General features: G+C 43.8%; 1 protein-coding gene and 1 long non-coding RNA gene across 2 annotated transcripts in view; one reads left to right on the top strand and one right to left on the bottom strand.

Annotated features, from left to right (window-relative positions):
- LOC120048884 (tuftelin-like) overlaps positions 1–17,688 on the bottom strand; it is a 29,088-nt gene extending 11,400 nt beyond the window's left edge. Inside the window, exons 1-6 of the mRNA XM_038995189.1 lie at positions 17,409–17,688; positions 3,083–3,160; positions 1,688–1,798; positions 1,516–1,602; positions 1,255–1,317; positions 1–25 (exon numbers count right to left, since the gene is read on the bottom strand). The exon at positions 1–25 is cut by the window's left edge and continues 62 nt beyond it. Coding sequence (XP_038851117.1) covers positions 1–25; positions 1,255–1,317; positions 1,516–1,602; positions 1,688–1,798; positions 3,083–3,160; positions 17,409–17,471 — 427 coding nt within the window. The 5' untranslated portion in view covers positions 17,472–17,688. The remainder of the gene's footprint in view (positions 26–1,254; positions 1,318–1,515; positions 1,603–1,687; positions 1,799–3,082; positions 3,161–17,408) is intronic.
- LOC120048886 lies at positions 9,784–24,456 on the top strand. Its single transcript, XR_005477053.1, has 3 exons — positions 9,784–9,919; positions 23,925–24,101; positions 24,201–24,456. It is a non-coding gene; the product is annotated as an uncharacterized LOC120048886 (long non-coding RNA).
- The last annotated feature ends 412 nt before the right edge of the window (positions 24,457–24,868 follow it).

The following is a 24,868-nucleotide window of genomic DNA, read 5'->3' as shown; positions in this document are numbered from 1 at the left end:
TGACTCTGTAGCCACTAGCAAGAAACTGGGGGGAGAGAAGGATGAAGAAAGAGAGGGAATAGTGAGGGATGGAGAGAACGAGAGGAGATATGAGACACACATTTAGGTAGAAGCGACACACACAGGACATATTTCATATGTCATCATTAGGTATCAAAATGAATGATGGCACTAAACAACTGGTTCCATAACAACATTATAAATGTGTTCCTTAACATCACGTGTACACATAAACATTATAAATGTGTTCCTTAACATCACGTGTTCACATAAACATTATAAATGTGTTCCTTAACATCACGTGTACACATAAACATTATAAATGTGTTCCTTAACAACACGTGTTCACATAAACATTATAAATGTGTTCCATAACAACACGTGTTCACATAAACATTATAAATGTGTTCCTTAACAACACGTGTTCACATAAACATTATAAATGTGTTCCATAACATCACGTGTACACAAACATTATAAATGTGTTCCATAACAACACGTGTTCACATAAACATTATAAATGTGTTCCTTAACATCACATGTTCACATAAACATTATAAATGTGTTCCTTAACAACACGTGTTCACATAAACATTATAAATGTGTTCCTTAACATCACGTGTTCACATAAACATTATAAATGTGTTCCATAACAACACGTGTTCACATAAACATTATAAATGTGTTCCTTAACATCACGTGTTCACATAAACATTATAAATGTGTTCCATAACAACACGTGTTCACATAAACATTATAAATGTGTTCCATAACAACACGTGTTCACATAAACATTATAAATGTGTTCCTTAACAACACGTGTTCACATAAACATTATAAATGTGTTCCTTAACATCACGTGTTCACATAAACATTATAAATGTGTTCCTTAACATCACGTGTTCACATAAACATTATAAATGTGTTCCATAACAACACGTGTTCACATAAACATTATAAATGTGTTCCTTAACAACACGTGTTCACATAAACATTATACATGTGTTCCATAACATCACGTGTTCACATAAACATTATAAATGTGTTCCTTAACATCACGTGTTCACATAAACATTATAAATGTGTTCCTTAACATCACGTGTTCACATAAACATTATAAATGTGTTCCTTAACATCACGTGTTCACATAAACATTATAAATGTGTTCCTTAACATCACGTGTTCACATAAACATTATAAATGTGTTCCTTAACATCACGTGTTCACATAAACATTATAAATGTGCGCACATACCTTGTGTTGTCCTTTGTTCTTGGTTGCCATCTGTTCCCTCAGGGTCTTCAGACAGTATCTCACCTGAGCAAAACACACACACACACACACACACACACACACACACACACACACACACACACACACACACACACACACACACACACACACACACACACACACACACACACACACACACACACACACACACACACACACATCTGTGTTACTGACAGACTCACACACAGAGACAGAAAGTGAAAGAGCGAGAATGTGTCTTACCTCCTGTATCTGGGAGACTTCATCTGACAACATCTTGAGGCTCTGCTGGTGTCTCTGCTGCTCCTGTCTACGATCCTCCAGATACACCTGCAACACATGGAACACAGACGTATTACACACACATTACACACCCTGGTAACACACACCCTCTCAAACATTAAGCCCCACCCACCTTGATGACCTCAACCGTTTCAGCCTTCTCCTCAGAGGATTTGATTGGTTCAGGCTTCAGAGCAGGCCTATCACTGGTTGGCTGCACCAGAGCAAACGCTCGTCCGATTGGCTGAAAAATCAGGGAGGGAGAGGAGTTTGTGATACTTGGAATAGTGTGAAAATATTTCCAAGCCTCCAGCATGTGTGAACATGAAGTGATTCTGAGTGTGGTGACATGAATGTGTGAGAGGAGTTACGTGCTATAAACTAGATTAGGAAGAACACTCAGTGACGGACCAACAGGATATGACATCAAGATGTTCCATTCAGTCCCATATACAGTAGTAGATATGATATTCAGAATAGCACTGAGAATGTCTGACACAAACTGACCGTCAGAAAATGTACTAAGTAGAATGAACCAGGTTAGAAACTAATGGTGGTTCTCTAAAACAGAAGGGGAGTTGAAGGATGTATACAGCATTATAACACACATCTGTCATTTAGGTCCACCGCTTCAAGAACAAACTCTGGAAACTATTTATCTGTATACACAGGATTCCTGTGTTTCTGTGTGTGTGTGTGAGAGCAGTGTTCCTGTGTGTGTGTGTGTGTGTGTGTGTGGTGTTCCTGTGTGTGTGTATAAAGCCCCCATAATCAGTAGACGTTACATTTAGCCCTGATTGCTATGGTGATCACCACCATTCCATAAACTCTGAACTTCTGTGGGACTGGTCAAAGAAAGAAAGAAAGAAGAGGGTTAGAGAGCGCGAGGGAGAAATAGAAAGCAAGAGAGAGAGATACACTGTATAAGTTTAGTAAGCTTGGCAGTGGTCTGTCTCTCCTCTCCAACACTGCTGTCTTAAGAACAGTCTTATGAACAGTTTTAAGAACAGTCTTAAGAACAGTCTTATGAACAGTTTTAAGAAAAGTTTCAAGAACAGTTGCATAAGACTCTGTGATGGAAACCGGATGGCAGCCATGACATTTTATGACCTGTTTGTGAGTCTGTGTGTGAACTAGCACCCTGTGTTTGTGTGTGTGTGTGTGTGTTACTCTTTTCTGATTCAACACACTATCAAAGTGTGTTAGGGACAGTGACCCCAGCCATCCCCTGGTCCACTAAAACACACTAAAACCCTCAGCGAGTTCAGACGGGCTTAACACTATGTGTGTATATTCATTTACAGTAACAGTGAAGGTTCAGAATTCTGTTCTGCCATGGACTTTTATCCACATAGTACATATAGGGATACAATTCCATCCATTCAGGGATGGAGTTCCATGACTTCCTTCCTGTCCCCTCTGTTGTAATTGTAGTAGTCGGCTAATGCAGACAGAATTCTAGGTGTGTGTTGAGGGTCTAGGTCTGGTTTAGAGGTTAGGGTTCTAGGTCATGGTTCTAGGTTCTTACCTTGCTCCTGGGTTGTTCTGTGATCCTCCCGGCCTGGTTCTGCTGGTGGAGAGTCAGCCTCAGTCTCCTGCACCCATCCTGACGAACGAGACGAAGAAAAGATGAAATGAGAAGCAGTTACAAAGAGCCCGTTATGGGATGAAGAGAGAGAGGGATGGGGGGAGGGGGGAACTACTGGAAATGGAGGAGGGAAAAAGAGGGAGGAGAAACTGAATAATACTGTGTAGGACAGAGAGGGAAGGTGGGAGGGAGAGAGAGACTGACTGGAGGCCAGTACCCAGTAAACTAGTGTGTAGGGAACCAGTGGTTAGAGAGAGAGAAAGAAAGAGAACAGAAGCATAAAGTTGCTCAGAGACAGAATGTTCCATTTGAATGGCGTTCCAACTTGGAAAACCCAGAACTAGAGATCGATGCCAGCACCAATAGGAATCTCCATTAGAATTCTGGGAGACAGTGGGCAGAAAAACTGTACTGAAGTGGGATGGAACATTTCCATGGTAACCAAGTCTCCCAGTAACCATAATCTAAATCTGGCTCCAAAACAATGCAACTCAGGAAGAGTGGGCCAGGGTGAAAATACACACACACACACACACACACACACACACCTCCATATTACCAGCTGAGAGGGATGTGTGTGTGGTTGTGTGTCTGCATGAGGCTGAGGGAGCAGGGTTATAGAGATGATAAACCATACTAACTGGAAACCAACACATCATGTTCTCTTTACTCTCCTCTGTGTACATTTCTGTGTCCTGAAGTCTAAACTCAAGTTAACTCTGAGACAAGACAGACACAGCAAATACTGTGGAGTTGTAAAGTGTTTGAACCCACGGAAACACACTGTGTGGTTAGCTACTGTTCCGCTGCATATTGACTGTGTTGTTTTGACCCATCCAGTCAGGCCAGTCAGGAGAGTTAGAGTATGTGAGGTATGTTGACGTTCTCTGTAGCTCTCTACCCTGCCAGCATTGTGTTGGCGCACCAGAGTAGTGCATCACAAAGCCTCCTTTCATCAGCGGCCATTTTAAAACCATTACCCAGAAACCACCCACTAAATGTCTCATTCCTCACTACTGACTCACACTGACAGCCATCACAATGACATAATGACACTTTGGCCATAAACTCCTCCGGACAGATAGCACTTCATTTTACTACAAGTAGTATTCACCTGGTAATTACTCAGGAAGTATGTGTTAAGAATGGGTAGGTGATTTTCAGTATACTTACATGAAAGAATTCAACACTTAACCAAATGGTATGTAGTAGTGCTTGTTTCAGTCAGTGAGGTAGCCATGGGCAGCGCCAGCGGGCATACCTGGCACATACAGTACACAGTACCTACCAGGCCCGTGTGTCTCGGTAGAAATTAGGTAATAACAGGTATGTGTGTTGCGTAACGATGATGATTGTGTTAGAGAGAAGTGGTGTATGTCTATCTATTGCCACCTGACAGTAGGACTAATCCAGCAATATAAAGAAAGACAGAAAACAATGATGAGGGAGACAAAGACCAGCAGAGAGACAGAGAGAGAGAGAAGCGAGATAGAGAGTAGAGATTGAAATTGAATTGAGAGAGAGAGATTGAAATTGAATTGAGAGAAAGAGACAGGGAGAGAGAGAAAGAGTAGAGATTGGAATTTAGAGAGAGAGAGAGAGAGAGAGAGAGAGAGAGAGAGAGAGAGAGAGAGAGAGAGAGAGAGAGAGAGAGAGACAGAAAGAGAGACAGGGAGAGAGAGAAAGAGTAGAGAGAAATAAAGAGAGAATGTTCTGTTAGAGGAACAGTAATGTGTCCCTAGAGACAGGTCCCCTGGCCTCTCATATAGAAACCATCATCTGGCTGCAGGTCATCTATAAGTCTTTGCTAGGGACAGCCCCACCTTATCTCAGCTCACTGGTCACCATAGCAGCACCCACCCGTAGCACACACTTCAGCAGGTATATTTCACTGGTCACCTCCAAAGCTAATTCCTCCTTTGGCCGCCTTTCCTTCCAGTTCTCTGCTGCCAATGACTGGAACGAAATGCAAAAATCACTGAAGCTGGAGGCCCATGTCTCCCTCACTAACTTTAAGCACCAGCTGTCAAAGCAGCTCACAGATCACTGCACCTGTACATAGCCCATCTGTAAATAGGCCATCCAACTACCTCCTCCCCATACTGTTATTCATTTTTTTGCTCCTTTGCACCCCAGTATCTCTCCTTGCACATTCATCTTCTGCACATCTATCACAATTTAATTGCTAAATTGTAATTATTTCACCACGATGGCCTATTTATTGCCTTACCTCCCTTATCTTACCTCATTTGCACACACTGTATATATACTTTTTTTTCTCTATTGTGTTATTGACTGTATGTTTGTTTATTCCATGTGTAACTCTGTGTTGTTGTTTGTGTCGCACTGCTTTGCTTTATCTTGGCCAGGTCGCAGTTGTAAATGAGAACTTGTTCTCAACTGGCCTACCTGGTTAAATAAAGGTGAAATAAATAAAATAGAGAAGCAGACAAAGGTTCACCTAATCCACCACCAAACAGACACACCTTGGCCTACTACACTATCACAAACAACGAGGTTCGTTCCAGTCAGTACCACATCACCTAGCACCTACGTTCCAGTCGGCACCACATCACCTAGCACCTACGTTCCAGTCAATACCACATCACCTAGCACCTACGTTCCAGTTAGTACCACATCACCTAGCACCTACGTTCCAGTCAGTACCACATCACCTAGCACCTACGATCCAGTCGGTACCACATCACCTAGCACCTACGTTCCAGTCAGTACCACATCACCTAGCACCTACGTTCCAGTCAGTACCACATCACCTAGCACCTACGTTCCAGTCGGTACCACATCACCTAGCACCTACGTTCCAGTCGGTACCACATCACCTAGCACCTACGTTCCAGTCGGTACCACATCACTTAGCACCTACGTTCCAGTCAGTACCACATCACCTAGCACCTACGTTCCAGTCAGTACCACATCACCTAGCACCTACGTTCCAGTCAGTACCACATCACCTAGCACCTACGTTCCAGTCAGTACCACATCACTTAGCACCTACGTTCCAGTCAGTACCACATCACCTAGCACCTACGTTCCAGTCAGTACCACATCACCTAGCACCTACGTTCCAGTCAATACCACATCACCTAGCACCTACGTTCCAGTCAGTACCACATCACCTAGCACCTACGTTGTGTGCATGCGTCTGTGTGTGTGTGTGTGTGTCTGTGTGTGTGCTTCTGTGTGAGTGTGTCTGTGTGTGTTAAACCTTATAAATATGTCTCCAGTTAACCTCCGGAGTGGTCTGATTCCCATACCTGAGTTCAGGTGTGATGTGTGCAGTGAGGGGTGAGGAATGAGGAACGAGGGGTCAGGTAGAGTGAGAGACACATCAGAAAACGAGTGAGCAGAGAACAAACATTCTCTCAGACATTCCTATACAATCACTGGTGCAGTGTTACAGTCAGAAGGGAATACAACAGATGGCCTAGAGTAAACGCTAGGACAAAAGGGATTACAGTTGAAGAGAAGCTGTAAGACCTGCACACGGGGAAATAAGACGTGCACACGGGGAAATAAGACGTGCACACGGGGAAATAAGACGTGCACACGGGGAAATAAGACGTGCACACGGGGAAATAAGACGTGCACACGGGGAAATAAGACCTGCACACGGGTAAATAAGACGTGCACACGGGGAAATAAGACGTGCACACGGGGAAATAAGACCTGCACACGGGTAAATAAGACGTGCACACGGGGAAATAAGACCTGCACACGGGTAAATAAGACCTGCACACGGGTAAATAAAGAGTGTTATGAGCATTGTCTGTTCTTTCCTCTGGGGGTACTAGGTGATAAATCTGTACAAATGATGACAGAGTGATGGTCTCCTGTGGAATGAGTTCTAGGCATGTACCTATTCACCTTTACTGAGGGAGTAGTACTTTCTACCCTAGCAACATACATACTTAGCAACAAGACCTGCATGAGTTACTGCTTCCTATAGTGTGGAAATGGAATGAGGTTGTCTTGTTTAGTGTGTGAGTTGATGCTGCGTCTACTAGTTCCTGGTGGTGGGAAGACTGTTTCTGGTTCCTCCTCATAGATGAGTCAGAAGGTCATGTCTTGCACAGTTCCAGACAGTGATGTCACATTCTCCATAGCGAGGTAATGGGGAGGGATGGCGGGGGGATGGGTGAGCTCAGTAAACATGAGGAATCAGGGTAGATCATGAGGCATTATTTAAAAAGTAGGAATGCTGACAAAAGCCTAGTGACGGAAAAGAAGAGAGTTATCAAAACTCTGGTGACTGGATGGATGTTATATTTAAGAATGAATGAGAGTGTGAATTAATAGATAGTCATGAGGAATGTACTGGCTGTTCTGTCAATGTTCTGCGTAATGTCAATACTCACTCTCACACAAACAGAGTGTTCCTTCTATCCAGGCATAGTTCAACTACAGCTGGAGGGCACACATACCTGCATACACACACAAACACACCCCTCACTGTTGCAATTTTGGGAACATTTATTTTCCTTATATTTCGCAGTCCTCCTCTTCTCATAACTTTTAGCCTAAATGGACTTTAAAAGGTATTTCACAAGGCTATAGCACAGAATCAGCACGTCCTCCTATATTTATTCCAAACTGCTGTATCTCCCTGGTCTTAATAACCATATTCCTCCTATATTTATTCCACACTGCTGTATCTCCCTGGTCTTAATAACCATATTCCTCCTATATTTAATCCATGTTGCTGTATTTCCCTGGCCTTAATAACCATATTCCTCCTATATTTAATCCATGCTGCTGTATCTCCCTGGTCTTAATAACCATATTCCTCCTATATTTAATCCATGTTGCTGTATCTCCCTGGTCTTAATAACCATATTCCTCCTATATTTAATCCATGCTGCTGTATCTCCCTGGTCTTAATAACCATATTCCTCCTATATTTAATCCATGCTGCTGTATCTCCCTGGTCTTAATAACCATATTCCTCCTATATTTATTCCACACTGCTGTATCTCCCTGGTCTTAATAACCATATTCCTCCTATATTTAATCCATGCTGCTGTATCTCCCTGGTCTTAATAACCATATTCCTCCTATATTTAATCCATGTTGCTGTATCTCCCTGGTCTTAATAACCATATTCCTCCTATATTTAATCCATGCTGCTGTATCTCCCTGGTCTTAATAACCATATTCCTCCTATATTTAATCCATGCTGCTGTATCGCCCTGGTCTTAATAACCATATTCCTCCTATATTTAATCCATGCTGCTGTATCGCCCTGGTCTTAATAACCATATTCCTCCTATATTTAATCCATGCTGCTGTATCGCCCTGGTCTTAATAACCATATTCCTCCTATATTTAATCCATGTTGCTGTATTTCCCTGGCCTTAATAACCATATTCCTCCTATATTTAATCCATGCTGCTGTATCTCCCTGGTCTTAATAACCATATTCCTCCTATATTTAATCCATGCTGCTGTATCTCCCTGGTCTTAATAACCATATTCCTCCTATATTTAATCCATGTTGCTGTATCTCCCTGGTCTTAATAACCATATTCCTCCTATATTTAATCCATGTTGCTGTATTTCCCTGGCCTTAATAACCATATTCCTCCTATATTTAATCCATGCTGCTGTATCTCCCTGGTCTTAATAACCATATTCCTCCTATATTTAATCCATGCTGCTGTATCTCCCTGGTCTTAATAACCATATCAGATACGATAAGTCAAGAATGTGGGTGTAGAATGTTTGTTGTTCCATTGTATCTGAAGGACAACGTTGTATTAGGGGGTGATTCTAAATTGAGAGCTGCATTGTTCCCACACCCCTAGTTGTTTATGTTCAAATATAAAACAAGATAAACCCGACTAGCACGAACAAAGCATAGGTTATGTATCTAGACGTGTGCTTCATCATTTGACTGTGTACCTTGACCTTATAATCCAGTTTTATAGCCCTATACAATGCTGATAGGTAAGTTAAGTTCTTAAATTCTGATAGGCTGTTGCTCCTGGTAGAGGTTACCTACAGGCACATATCTAGGATCAGTGTACCATTCTTAAGTCCAAACCTTGACCAAAGGGGGTGAAAAGTTAAGGGCTAACATCATGCTAGTACTGATAGCTGTTGTATGGCTCTGCAGGAGACTGTGTTTATCTGGTGAACGTGTCATGTTGTGGGCCAATGGTCAGGCCCCAGATAGACAAATGGCTATGATGATGGTCTGTGTTCTAACAGGGTCAATGATTAACCTTCTCCAGCCAGACAGGAGATTAAGAGCTTCTATACCAGGGATAATGACTGGTGATGCAAACATCTAGGTGGAGCAGAGCTCAAAGGACCTTATAAGGGAATTCTCAGTCTGGATGTAATGTGCCTGCCCTGCAACCAAAGGATCACTGGTTCAATGCCCCTCACAGATGTGTTCCACCCTAAATCACTACAATTATGGTACATGACAATGCCTAACGGGCATAGAGCAGGGGTGTCAAACATACGGGCTGGATCCCGCCCGCGATGGGGACCAATCCTGCTGGTTTAAGGAAAAATAAAAAATGAAAATGTTTTTTTTGGGGGGGGGGGGGGGCAAACACAATATACTTTAAAATGACTAAAAGCAAATAATGGACCTACATTCATACAGTTTATTGACTGTGGCCAGCTCACTAATAATCACAGAGGAAGGAGGGAGACCGAATGCACCCCCCCGGGACAAAATGAGTTTGACACCCCTGGCATAGAGAGAGGACACTGAGGAAGCTGTAGGGTTAAGTAAGTTACTGTAGGGTAAGTAGACTAGTCTTCTGGCTGACCCTACTGTAAGCCCTACATGAAGATGCTCACTTGTGACAGCAGTCTGGTCCCTCTGGCCAGATCACAGATGTTATTTGGGCTAATATGGTGCGTGTGTGTGTGTGTTAATACTATAATTACTACAAAAATCCCATTAACACCAGAGGAAGCTAGTAAGCCTGATAAGACTTCAGTCAGGAGGATCTAAGACCAATACTCTGAAGGAAATTCATCTCTTTTTGCTTATTCTTACTTTGGGACACAAAATGATACCACTAAAGTAAGGTATTGTGCTATCGGTTAAATTAAATATTGTAATTGATCTCAGCTTATAATGTAAAACATATTTGCATATCCAACAGGTTGGCATGAATAAATGAACAAAATATATATTTTTTTAAATGGGGAAAATAAAGCAGCCACATAGTGATAACATAACATAACCTTTGACACACGTCAGTGGCGCCTCTCGATCTGCCTGCCTGCCAGACTGTCTAGTGTAATAAATACCATTTAAAATAACACAAGCATATTGCTATTACATTGTTATAACTAACTTCTTTCTAAGCAGGGTTTCTCACACACTTATAAACAGATACAGAGACAGACAGACACACACCCAAGGACAGAGGGCTGACGTAAACCTTTCATAAACACTGATAAGGAAAGGCTTTGATCAAAAGAGTGCTTGGGTCCGCATTTCACGGAGACACACACACATAACCAAGGACAGAGGGCTGACTACGCACACACAAAATCTCCTGCTTAGCTGAACATTTGATAACAAAGAACTTTTGCTATAAGACTCAGAAGGATGACGCCCAGCTCATCAGGACCAATCTGAGAAGACAACAACCTGTCCAGAACCAACCAAAGGACCAGAACTTCCAGACTCAACCTACTTTCTGTGTTGTATAAAATGTCTATGCATTTCTGTTATCTGGGCTTTTTCTGGAGGTTCTCTATGAGCCGAAGGAACGAGACCGTATACGCTTGTACCAGATATCTTCACTCTGAATAAAACTGTCACTTGTCATACAATTTACCACCTTGTCCGAATCGATCCTTGACCGACTCGCCCTTCTCCATATCCAATTATCAACAAAAACATGGTAGCAGAGGATGGTTATCTAGATACCCGGTCCAGAGTGGTTGATGTGGATGTGAGGGGGCGAGTTGGTGAAAGGACGGTTCACGGAGGACAGGTGAAATCTTTTGGGGGGGAGGACAGCAGTTCTGCTCAGCTCGAGAAACTGATCTCCTGGTCGACCAATAAACAAGGTAAGCAAGACCTGTTAAATCAAACTTTACATATTGTCGTATAGTCTATCCAAATTTTGATCAGTACTACCGAGTGTGAGTATGGATTCTTGAGTAAATTTACATATATAAATGACATGTGAACGACAGTGAAGTGAACATATGTGGGAATAATTTGTAAGTATTAAGATCTATTCATATAGTCCGGCTGTGACCGGTGAGGAATAGGCTTAATTTGTGATAAAAAGAACTATTCGTATAGTCCGGCTGTGTCCGGTGAGGAATATAGTAAGCACTATTCAATAGTCCGGCTATTCAGTCGGTGAAGGGTAGGCTTAAAATTGGGATAGGGATTATTCAATAGTCCGGCTATTCAGCCGGTGAAGGATAGGCTTGTTCCATCCCCATCCATATAGTCCGGCTGTGACCGGTGAGGAGTGGGGTAAAGTTTGTCAAGACCTATTCATATAGTCCGGCTGTGACCGGTGAGGAGTAGGCTAGACTTATTCAATAGTCCGGGCGATTGTCCGGTGAAGAATAGTCTATTTTTGTGTTAAAAGTGCTATTCATATAGTTCGGCTGTGACCGATGAGGAATAGGCTTAATTTGTGTTAAAAGTGCTATTCATATAGTTCGGCTGTGACCGATGAGGAATAGGCTTAATTTGTGATAAAAAGAACTATTCGTATAGTCCGGCTGTGTCCGGTGAGGAATATAGTAAGCACTATTCAATAGTCCGGCTATTCAGTCGGTGAAGGGTAGGCTTAAAATTGGGATAGGGATTATTCAATAGTCCGGCTATTCAGCCGGTGAAGGATAGGCTTGTTCCATCCCCATCCATATAGTCCGGCTGTGACCGGTGAGGAGTGGGGTAAAGTTTGTCAAGACCTATTCATATAGTCCGGCTGTGACCGGTGAGGAGTAGGCTAGACTTATTCAATAGTCCGGGCGATTGTCCGGTGAAGAATAGTCTATTTGTGTTTGTAGGCGCCAGGTTGAAAAATGTTCAATGTTTAAGTGTAATGTTTCCAATGTCTAAAGTCTAAGTGTTCAACGTCTAAAGGGTAATGTTCATAGTGGGAAAAATGTAAATGTTTAATGTATACATGTAAAAAAAAAATGGATTCTGGATTTTATCCAGTGACGGGCTAAGTACAGTCGGATAGTCAAACATATACACTGATATACGCACACACATTACCAAAACTATTCTGTAATAAATTCCACTGCATTAAAATAAAATATGACGACCCCAAATACTCCAAAGCTAAAATTTAACGATTTTCTAGATCAGAAAGTACAGGACAGGTCAGGGGGAAAAGAACAGTGGAAGTCGATAAGGAAGGTTTGGGAAGGGTTGAAGTTGAAGATAGACACAGGTAGGTTATCTAGGAGGGGGGCCGCCAAGCAGGGTCCAACTGAGTACGATGGAAGGCGGACTGAGAGAGGCAGTGCAGGAAGCTAGAGACAGGGAGGTAGAAAAGAATAAAAGTCATTTGTTTAAGAAGAAAAGGACCACCAAGAGAGGGAGGTCATATGCCCGCTCTTGATGTACACCAGATAGGTATGACTGACTATGTGAGAAAACTGACGGAACTTTCTGCAGCTCTCTCCAAACAGATTCACAAGGTCCAATGGCAGGGTATAAAGTATTTTGGGGAGAAAATTTGGAGAAGGACTGAATGAGTTACATGAAAAGTCACTAGAGGGCGCCATTGGTCAACTTGTGGAGGTTCATGGAATTGGGAGAAGGCAGACAGTTACATGAAACATAGAGGAAATTTAAAACGAATGATTTGAGGGTATTATCATAATTCTTTTTAAAGATAAGGGGTTCTTTAATAGGTCTAGACATGGTATGGAACACGAATATAAGGGGGTGTTGTAACCTTTGACCTGCATCATGGCTGTCTCTTGAAGTCTGATCAGCTTCGGGGGAGGGCCATGTAAATAATGCATTTGTGGTCATTTGGTATACTGGTTTTGAGGTAAATTGGTGTAAGTCATTATTTGGAGTAGGTAAGGTTGTTACCTGGCCAGGGCCAGGTATCAAACGGGGGAGGGGTACATTGTGGTCTAGGATAGGATGGGGCCTATTGAATAATAAACTAATTTAAAATTTAAAAAATTCTAGCTAAAAAATAGGCATAGAAGTTAAATATATAATCAGATAGAACAAATGAGGAACTGTTTGTTAAACAAACCTGTATGTCCAAGATTTTATGCATTGCAGGTGAATTAAAGGAGAAGGTGATTCACCCGACCTGGGGGCATATCGCACTTGGAGGGTGAGACACACTGACACTGCCGAATGATCACAGAGTTAAGGAGAAGAACCGTTGCTAATAGAGCTCGGGGATCAACTCCTTAATGAAGAATTCCCTGCCCCCGACCTTTCCTCACTGTGTTTGTTCATAGAAGTGAAAGTGTTGCTTGGTCTCTGGCTGATGATGTGTTCTCTGGGAGAGGATGGGGCTTTACAGGACTGTATGTGGTCCTGAGTTGTCTGTTTAGGATACGATGGGGATGTTACCATCACAGTACTGCCAGAACCACCACCAGTTCCGACAGACCAGGTTCAGCCGGCCTCCTCCACCACTTCAAGACCAAGTCCTACGCCATCACCTGAACTCTACAATCTGGTATAGGTAATAAATGTAAAAGACATCTCAGATAGTGACCAATTGGGGACTGAAACCGGTTATGAGAAAAGGGAGAATATGTGGTTGACCTACAAAACACTTAATAAAAAGGACTGTGTCGTATGTGGACATGCCAGACCTATTCTGGCTGCTCACCCATTTGCCCTAAGTAAGGGGGAAGGTTGGATGTGCATATTGGAAAGTTTAAGTCAAATTCAACCCTGTGTAAAACTCTGAGTCTTGTGTTCCCAGAAGTCCGTCCCCAGAAGACACCATGGGGGGTTAAGGCATATGGGGGATATTACAGCTGTAACACTGGTACAGGTAGAGGTATGGACTATGGGAGGTTCCCTACTGCTGCCTGCATCACTAATGTCACTATTAACTAGAGGTGTTGCTGATGTATGGTGGATGTGTGGACCTGCCAGGCGGTTGACCCCATTTTGAAAGGAGATTATCAGGGAACATGTGTTTTGGCCAGTCTGATAAACACCATTGCCTATTATTGAGGTTACAGCTAACCAACTTTTGGGAGCTGCACATGACAGAGGCTTGGGACCAATCCAGGAGACGGCAGAATCGTGACGCTCCTTGGTCCGAGGGTACAGATAACATTCACACCAACCTGTTGGGGGTCCCAATAGGGGTCCCCCACGAATTCCAGACATTAAACAGGAAAGATGGCCTGTGGCATCTGATGCCCATCATTGGCCCAGCTATTGTTGATGCTAAACAAAATGCCTGGGTCAATTATATCTACTATAATTAATAATGATTTGTTAAATACACCCACACAGCACTTACAGGGATGGCTGAACAATTGGATGCTACCTCTCAAACCAGTAGACAAAATAGACTAGCACTGGACATGATTCTGGCCGACCAGGCAGGTGTATGTAACAATACTAGTCCGGATGGGAGCATTTCAAAAGCTCTGAGTGGGTTGGCAAGGTTATCAGTGGAGGTGGGGGGTCTTGCAGGTGTGGAGGAGAGTGGACTGGTCCCTTGGCTGGGTGGTTGGTTTGGTAAGTACACTACAGTGATGATTACTGGATTTCTGACCCTAAGTTGTTGTTTTTAATATGCTCATGTTCTGTAATGCCTGTATCATACCTTGTTTGAAGAAGTCTGTTACAGATGTGTAAAGGGCCTCTGGTATGATGCCGCTGCTTGATGCTCCAGTAGGAGAGGCTGATACGGAATCAAGCTTTCGCAGGAGAGTGGGCCTGACAGAGGAGGACCCTTGGTTCGCTGTAGTTGATGTTGTCGAATGAATAAAAAAGTGATGTTTGTCCTCCCTGTTGTGAAGGTTTGAAGTTCCCGGGTGGCGACGAGCCCACCTGGTACAGGTTGTATAGAGGGATGGACCTGAGGGTTTAACATATTCTCGTTTTTTGGTTACTAATGTGTGATTGGCCACTCCAGGTGTAGTTATTGGAGTGGTCTCCTTTTGGTCCTTGCTCATCCTTATTGGTGACTGAGGAGGCTGGAAAGGCCACCCACCAGAGCTGTGTGGTATGTATGGGGGCCCGTCCACTCCTTCGCATTGTACCGGCTACCCTACCTGACGTATGTCTTCTTCCTGTTATGAAACATGACAACCCAACTGCCAACTGCTCCGTAGGGGACAAGTTTTACCCTATTGTTAAAAGTACTAGAAAGGGCCCGATGTTTTCTTCTCGGGTTGCCAGGGCTAATTTTACTTGTATAAATATGTCCCTTGGCCCTCCAATGCTGGGAGCACTACCTTATGAATGGTGCAATAACACCTATAATCCTAATGCCCCTTTCCAACCTGTGTCTAGAGCTGATGTCTGGTGGTGGTGTGGAGGAAATCATCTATATGACCGCCTGCCAGGGAATGCCACTGGTCTTTGTGCTCTTGTCTCTCTGCTTCTTCCTGTTTCAGTGTATCCTATGGAAGTAAAGGACCTGATGGCCCGTGTAGAGAGGGACGGGGATTTATCCCGGTCCAAAAGATCAACAGGAGTGGATCCTGGAGACCCCACCTATATTGACGCCATAGGAGTCCCTAGGGGGGTGCCAGATAAGTATAAACTCGTAGACCAGGTTGCAGCGGGTTTTGAATCATCATTTTGCTGGTGGTGTACAGTTAATAAAAATGTGGACCGAATCAATTACATTAATTTTAATGTCCAGAAACTGGACAATTGGACTCAACAAGGCTTCGAGGCGGTCCATGGCCAATTGGAAGCTACTTCCCTGATGGCATTCCAAAATAGAATCGCGGTGGATATGTTGTTGGCTGAACGCGGAGGTGTTTGTGCCATGTTCGGAGAGCAATGTTGTACTTTCATTCCCAATAACACAGCAACTGATGGTAGTCTTACTGTTGCCTTAGAAGGTCTTCGTACACTTAATGAGAAGATGAAGCACCACTCCGGGGTTGACACCTCTATGTGGGACTCTTGGATGGATGCGTTTGGGAAATATAAGATGCTTGTTTCCTCCATACTGGTATCTATATCTGTCTTCACTGCGATACTGGTGCTTTGTGGATGCTGCTGCATTCCATGTATTCGAACGCTGACCACTAGGATCATAACTACTGCTATTGATCCCAACCAGGCAGAGAAGGGACAGATGTTTCCTATGCTTGCCCTGGAGGATGCTGAGCCAGGCTATTGGACTGATGACTAATTAAACGCCATTCATAGTTTATGTCACGTCTCTTAGGAGACGTGAAGAGAGGGAATCAAAACTTTTTCTTCTGGAAAAAGTTTCCCTTCTTGTGCCCGGATTCGTTTAAAGTTTATGTCACGTCTCTTGTGAGACGTGAAGAGAGGGAATCAAAACTTTATCTTCTGATAAAGTTTACTCTAATTTTGCCATTTATAGCTTTTGTCCTAGCTTTTGTCACGTCTCTTATGAGACGTGAAGAGGGGGATTTGTAATAAATACCATTTAAAATAACACAAGCATATTGCTATTACATTGTTATAACTAACTTCTTTCTAAGCAGGGTTTCTCACACACTTATAAACAGATACAGAGACAGACAGACACACACCCAAGGACAGAGGGCTGACGTAAACCTTTCATAAACACTGATAAGGAAAGGCTTTGATCAAAAGAGTGCTTGGGTCCGCATTTCACGGAGACACACACACATAACCAAGGACAGAGGGCTGACTACGCACACACAAAATCTCCTGCTTAGCTGAACATTTGATAACAAAGAACTTTTGCTATAAGACTCAGAAGGATGACGCCCAGCTCATCAGGACCAATCTGAGAAGACAACAACCTGTCCAGAACCAACCAAAGGACCAGAACTTCCAGACTCAACCTACTTTCTGTGTTGTATAAAATGTCTATGCATTTCTGTTATCTGGGCTTTTTCTGGAGGTTCTCTATGAGCCGAAGGAACGAGACCGTATACGCTTGTACCAGATATCTTCACTCTGAATAAAACTGTCACTTGTCATACAATTTACCACCTTGTCCGAATCGATCCTTGACCGACTCGCCCTTCTCCATATCCAATTATCAACACTAGCCATCCGCAACGCAGTGAGAAGGAAAGTAAAACATGTTCACTTAAATAGTTTTTGTCTTACCGCTGTTCTCTCATCAGCTCTGATGTCCTCAAATGTACACAGACTCCGCGTTACCCCGTTCATCTTCACACAGATAAATAACTATATAGCTTAAATATGAAAGAGTTGTTCAACGTTGCTTATATATAATTATTTTCTCTAAACAGGGAAAACGGATTTTCGTCCTCTTGTCTCACTCTTGCCCTCGCAGACGGAAGATGACGGTTGATTTTAACAATAGTCGACGCTGCTTTTTACTACCGGTCGACAAGGTTTCATCAGGCAGTTCCCTCCATTCCCGCCCTACCTCAGGAATGTATGCGCGTGACCTCAGTGCACAGGCAGCAAAGATGTTGTATAACTGAAGATAGTTCACTCAGGACGTTAACCATCGAACAAAAAATGATCCGTTCCTGTCTACTTAAGGGGGTGGCTCTCCCATAGACACCAATACGAAAGCAGCTGGGTCTGGTATTCTTCTTAGTTCATTGACTTCCATGAAACAGAAAAAAATAGGGAGTGTGATGTCTCGCTGCCTCTTCTTTCTCTGTAGCCAGCTCGCTCTGTCTCCCGTCACGCCCCCGCGCTGCGCGCTACAACTGAAAAAGTCAGAGGAGCGCGGACTACGCAGGTAAATACCTGTCAGATAGCAAAATAATAAAACTCAATCTCAATTCCATCCGAAACTAAATCTCATTCCATGCAGATCACATATTAGGAAAATTACGATTTTATTTCAGTTGAGTATTGCATTCAGGTTTGAGGGACACAAATATAGTTGTTCCACAGACAAATAGGCTACTCATGACCACAAAAACACAGGGAAACTGAACCAGACAAAGACAGACAGACAGAGACACAGAGAGAGAGAGAGAGAGACAGTGCTCCATCAGTGTGTCCACAGCAGCAGTAGCATGCAGATCTCAGTGTTCTGATCCAGAGCTCAGGCTGCACACAGAACCCACATTGGATCAAGATTTATTAATGGTCATTAATGGGTGCGCTGAGCAGGAGTCTCCATCTTTTTTTTATGTGTATGTTTGTGTGTGTGTGTGTGTGTGTGGGGGGGGGGGTTCAATGTCCCAAGTATCCATCAAAACATTCCGATACTCACACAGTAAATCAGTCTCTTAAACCCACCACGTTGTCAGGCATATGCTTGAGTGAGGACAGACCCAGACAGCTATGGTCTCAGTGAGGACAGACCCAGACAGCTAGGGTCTCAGAGTGAGTACCACAGAGACGAGGCAGCACAGATATGAACAGGAGTTTTAACAGTGAGACAGACTACCACTGAATATGTCACCCTGACTCACTGTTCTCCATACATCCATCCCCCTGTTCCTACCCAGTAGTCCTATACAGTACTGAGTCAGAGATCTCTCATCCAGACTGTCATTCAGTCCAACAGGAGACCTGCTGCTCTCAACTATACATATGACATGATTTAGCAGAACACACTATGCATGCCATTTAACAGGGAGAAACTCAGTTCAACTTCAGTCAATTTAGAACAATAATTGACTAACCCAAATACTTACCAATGAACTTAGAACAGTAGCATTGATGGGCAAGTTTCTGGCCACAGATAGGGGGAAATGACAGAGAAATAGAACAGGGTGAATAGGCGAATCTTTCTGTTCTTCTGGCAGGGTAGAATACATGCTGTGCTGAACACAGTGGGTTGACTGAGATAGAAAACAGAAGATATCCACTCCTCTGCTCCTCTCTTTCACACCTACAGTAACATTATCTGATCCCGACCACTCACACATGACAGCTAGTTTACACTTCTCCCAGATTATCTGGTTATATCTTTCAAAATCCATTCAAATGTAGTGGTGGAAATATTTTCATTATGTCACATGAGAATATAGAAATGTGAATATCTGTAGTGATCTAGCAGGTACTGTATATATCACTCCCCTATGGAGAATGTTACGGCACAACATAGTCCACTTACACAACACGAACACACCCTGGGGATGATTTCTATACAAATATTGTTTGGGAAACATTGCATTCCATAACCACAGGTGGGGACAGCCCAGTGTTCCACTGTACTGTCAATATTGACTGGTTTGCCATCAGGAAAAACTGGAATACTGGCAGGACATAGCGTACTGCACATACAGACTACTGGTATGGAAAATACTAGAGAACACAAACATATAAATGAATAATCAATTATTATTACAGAAAAAGTGTGGAAACATAAAAAATGTATCACAGATAGAACTGGGATGTAGTATCTCAAAGTAAAGAGTTTGGAAAAGGAAATGTATTCCCAGTCACATGTAAAAACTAAACTTCCTTTCATAACGCTTGATATTCAGTCACACAAAAGATGAAGAACATCCGAGAAAACAACAAAACCATTCTTCACACAGAGAATGCCCTTGAGTCGTCTCACAATAACAGATAGTAATTATAGCTCATTCTTGTCCTTGAAGAATACTATGTGTACAGATATACAGGGAGTTCTTGTCTTATCTCTGGATATTCAATAGCAAAGTAATTATAACATTTAAAAAAATGTTTTATTGTCACATATACCGGATGGTGCAGTGAAATGTGTTGTTTTACAGGGTCAGCCATAGTACTACGGCACCCTTGGAGCAAATTAGGGTTAAGTGCCTTGCTCAAGGGCACATTGACAACTTTTTCACCTTGTCGGCTTGAGTATTCTAACCCATAACCTTTCGGTTACTGGCCCAACGCTCTAACCTCTAGGTTATCTGCCACCCTACAAATCAATATGCTGTAGTGTCGTGGGATGATAGGCTATCTATGATTAAACAAGAAAACAATACCCCTCCATACTGACCCTATTCAGATAACACTGATCATTAAAACCAACTGCACGGCAGTCTTTCCCACAACTCTAATGTAACAGGCTCTTTAAAACAAAGTTCGGCCAGCACAACACAGATACGTTTGTATCACAGTAGTAGCATACTCCTGTTCAGTCCTGATCGTTCTCACACAATCCAATCAGTCCTTTCTCAGTAGCTGTTGCTTCAGTAGTTGTTGGCAGTGATACACAGAACAGAAGACATCCATCAAACCAACTAACTTACAGTAAATCCCTGTTTTCATTGCAAAGCTAGCTGAACAGAAAACAGTGGGAGTCGGGTATCTGCCCAGAAACCACAAAAACTAAGTGTGGCAAGATTATTACAAAGCTAATTCCAACTGACTACTATGAAAGGTAAAGAGAGTTTGGCGTCTGCAGTAATGCTGCCTCTATCTGTGCTCTATTTGCTTTTCACGCCCGCATGGCCTTATCTGCCAATCACAGACCTGTGATGTTCATGGAGTAAATGGAATGGTATCAAACACAAGAAAACCCTGTGTTTTATACCATTCCATGCCGGCCATTATTAGGAGTCATCCTCCCCTCAGCAGCCTCCACTGGTGAACATCATGGTGAACATGTATGCAACGTGTGTATGTGTATGGGCCAGTGAGCATCAGTGCTTTAGCAGAGGTGAGTGAGCGGTTAATTGTTAAAGGTTAATTGACCCGTTTCACCTCTATAAAATACGTGGATGCCACACACACACGCACAAATCAAATGTTATTTGTCACATGCACCGAATACAACAGGTGTAGTAGACCTTACCATGAAATACTTACAAGCCCTTAACCAACAGTGCAGTTAAGAAAAATAAAAGTTAAGAAAATATTTACTGAATAAGCTAAAATAAATAGTCCGGGTGACCATATGATTAATTGTTCAGCAGTCTTATGGCTTGGGCGTAGAAGCTGTAAAAGAGCCTTTTGGACCACACACCTGATGGAAGGCCTAAATAACACACAGCTGAGAGTACAGGTTTTAGGGAGACAGACCCACAGTCCCAGTCCCTCCCTCCCTCCCCAGAGTATCAAACAGGATCAAAGCACCTCTCTGCCACAAGGGATAAAAGTTCAGACATTGATAGAGAAACACACAGGACTGTACAGTGGGTTCTATAAATACATCAACAGGACTGGATCTACACGCTCTACTTCCCCACATGAAAGGCTGTTTGTAACACACAACAATAAGGGTGGGGTGTGTGTGGTGGGGGGTAGAGGTATCTAAATAGAGAGGCAGTGAGGGGACTGGAGGTAGGTGGGGGGGGTAGAGGTATCTAAATAGAGAGGCAGTGAGGGGACTGGAGGTAGGTGGGGGGGTAGAGGTATCTAAATAGAGAGGCAGTGAGGGGACTGGAGGTAGGTAGGGGGGTAGAGGTATCTAAATAGAGAGGCAGTGAGGGGACTGGAGGTAGGTGGGGGGTAGAGGTATCTAAATAGAGAGGCAGTGAGGGGACTGGAGGTAGGTGGGGGGGGTAGAGGTATCAAAATAGAGAGGCAGTGAGGGGACTGGAGGTAGGTGGGGGGTAGAGGTATCTAAATAGAGAGGCAGTGAGGGGACTGGAGGTAGGTGGGGGGGTAGAGGTATCTAAATAGAGAGGCAGTGAGGGGACTGGAGGTAGGTGGGGGGGTAGAGGTATCTAAATAGAGAGGCAGTGAGGGGACTGGAGGTAGGTGGGGGGGGGGGGGGGTAGAGGTATCAAAATAGAGAGGCAGTGAGGGGACTGGAGGTAGGTGGGGGGGGTTAGAGGTATCTAAATAGAGAGGCAGTGAGGGGACTGGAGGTAGGTGGGGGGGGGGTAGAGGTATCAAAATAGAGAGGCAGTGAGGGGACTGGAGGTAGGTGGGGGGAAGAGGTATCAAAATAGAGAGGCAGTGAGGGGACTGGAGGTAGGTGGGGGGGGGGGGGGGTAGAGGTATCAAAATAGAGAGGCAGTGAGGGGACTGGAGGTAGGTGGGGGGGGGGGTAGAGGTATCAAAATAGAGAGGCAGTGAGGGGACTGGAGGTAGGTGGGGGGGGGTAGAGGTATCTAAATAGAGAGGCAGTGAGGGGACTGGAGGTAGGTGGGGGGGGTAGAGGTATCTAAATAGAGAGGCAGTGAGGGGACTGGAGGTAGGTGGGGGGGTAGAGGTATCTAAATAGAGAGGCAGTGAGGGGACTGGAGGTAGGTAGGGGGTAGAGGTATCTAAATAGAGAGGCAGTGAGGGGACTGGAGGTAGGTAGGGGGTAGAGGTATCTAAATAGAGAGGCAGTGAGGGGACTGGAGGTAGGTGGGGGGGGTAGAGGTATCAAAATAGAGAGGCAGTGAGGGGACTGGAGGTAGGTGGGGGGGGGGGGTAGAGGTATCTAAATAGAGAGGCAGTGAGGGGACTGGAGGTAGGTGGGGGGGGTAGAGGTATCTAAATAGAGAGGCAGTGAGGGGACTGGAGGTAGGTGGGGGGAAGAGGTATCAAAATAGAAAGGCAGTGAGGGGACTGGAGGTAGGTGGGGGGGGGTAGAGGTATCTAAATAGAGAGGCAGTGAGGGGACTGGAGGTAGGTGGGGGGGGGGTAGAGGTATCTAAATAGAGAGGCAGTGAGGGGACTGGAGGTAGGTGGGGGGGGGGGGGTAGAGGGTAGAGGTATCTAAATAGAGAGGCAGTGAGGGGACTGGAGGTAGGTGGGGGGAAGAGGTATCAAAATAGAAAGGCAGTGAGGGGACTGGAGGTAGGTGGGGGGGGGGGTAGAGGTATCTAAATAGAGAGGCAGTGAGGGGACTGGAGGTAGGTGGGGGGGTAGAGGTATCTAAATAGAGAGGCAGTGAGGGGACTGGAGGTAGGTAGGGGGGTAGAGGTATCTAAATAGAGAGGCAGTGAGGGGACTGGAGGTAGGTGGGGGGGTAGAGGTATCTAAATAGAGAGGCAGTGAGGGGACTGGAGGTAGGTGGGGGGTAGAGGTATCTAAATAGAGAGGCAGTGAGGGGACTGGAGGTAGAGGTATCTAAATAGAGAGGCAGTGAGGGGACTGGAGGTAGGTGGGGGGGGTAGAGGTATCTAAATAGAGAGGCAGTGAGGGGACTGGAGGTAGGTGGGGGGGTAGAGGTATCTAAATAGAGAGGCAGTGAGGGGACTGGAGGTAGGTGGGGGGGGGGGGGGGGGGGGGGGCGTCATTCAGTATCCAACCATGTCATCATTCTATTAAATATGACAGAATTGACATAGCAAACACAGGTGAATGACTTTGCCATTGTAATTGTTTGTAAGCTTGTGTAGTCTAAAATGAATCTATGATCGTATGCTATCCATTTCTTTTTTGTATGCTGCTCTTTGTATGCCATTTTAATATTTGAGAATTAACCAATGATATTAGGCCACTCTTGGCCATGATTACAGACACCTGTGTGTCTTTTGACACTATATAAACGAGTCATCCCGCAGTGTTTGTGATTATACCCTGATGAAGACAGCTTGGCTGTCGAAACATTGGTAATTACATTTTTGCCTCTGAGCTCTTAGTGTGCGGCTCTCCTTTATTTTTAAGTTTTCTACTCCGCTAGCCAGCACCTCGCCTAAATAGGTGTTCTACTCCGCTAGCCAGCACCTCGCCTAAATAGGTGTGCGTTTCTTTTTCTTCTAGAATGACAAAGATAACCATAGAGAGAGGAGGAATCACTGTCAAATGTAAGTTTTTTTTTTACAGGATGTTGAAGACACTGAGATTATAGACAGCCCACTAACAGAGACATGACCCATTGCAACAGAAGAGCCATAACAACAACGAAGGGCTTTACCAGTGTAGTAAGGTGGGGTACCTAGCTAAACATAGACGGTGACGTTTTGTTTGAAGGCTAGACTTCCAGAGAAGGATCAACTAAAGGTGTGTGGCCAGAAAGGAATTACTGTAATTAATCAACCGCCCAATAAGTACACTTTGGTAAGACACATCATTAACTAATGCTTTCTGTTTGCATTCCAGCTGAAGAGGACTCTCCTTCCAAAGAGAAATAACAGAGTAACAGAATCCATTCCAGCTGAAGAGGACTCTCCTTCCAAAGAGAAATAACACAGAGTAACAGAATCCATTCCAGCTGAAGAGGACTCTCCTTCCAAAGAAAATAACACAGTAACAGAATCCATTCCAGCTGAAGAGGACTCTCCTTCCAAAGAGAAATAACACAGAGTAACAGAATCCATTCCAGCTGAAGAGGACTCTCCTTCCAAAGAAAATAACACAGAGTAACAGAATCCATTCCAGCTGAAGAGGACTCTCCTTCCAAAGAGAAATAACACAGAGAAACAGAATCCATTCCAGCTGAAGAGGACTCTCCTTCCAAAGAGAAATAACACAGAGAAACAGAATCCATTCCATTGAAGGCTGACAGTGGTGGGTTATTGGGTGTCGTTTCAACTTGTGCCAGAAAGACAATGAAACACATATTGGACTTCGATTGCCATGCAATATTTAATTCAATAGAAAACAGATTGGTATTGTGAAGTACAAATTCACAGCGTAAAATGACTAATCAGTAATCATGTACCACCTTCTGTACTCATAGTTACAACAAAGCCATACAGTATGGTAGTCTAGTGCTTCATATATACCAAACAGTAAGTACTGTGTGTAGGGTATAAGAAACACTGGAG

The sequence above is a fragment of the Salvelinus namaycush genome, chromosome 5 (genome assembly GCF_016432855.1).
Source record: "Salvelinus namaycush isolate Seneca chromosome 5, SaNama_1.0, whole genome shotgun sequence".
Taxonomy (NCBI): domain Eukaryota; kingdom Metazoa; phylum Chordata; class Actinopteri; order Salmoniformes; family Salmonidae; genus Salvelinus; species Salvelinus namaycush.
This window is presented reverse-complemented; position numbering and strand designations above follow the sequence as displayed.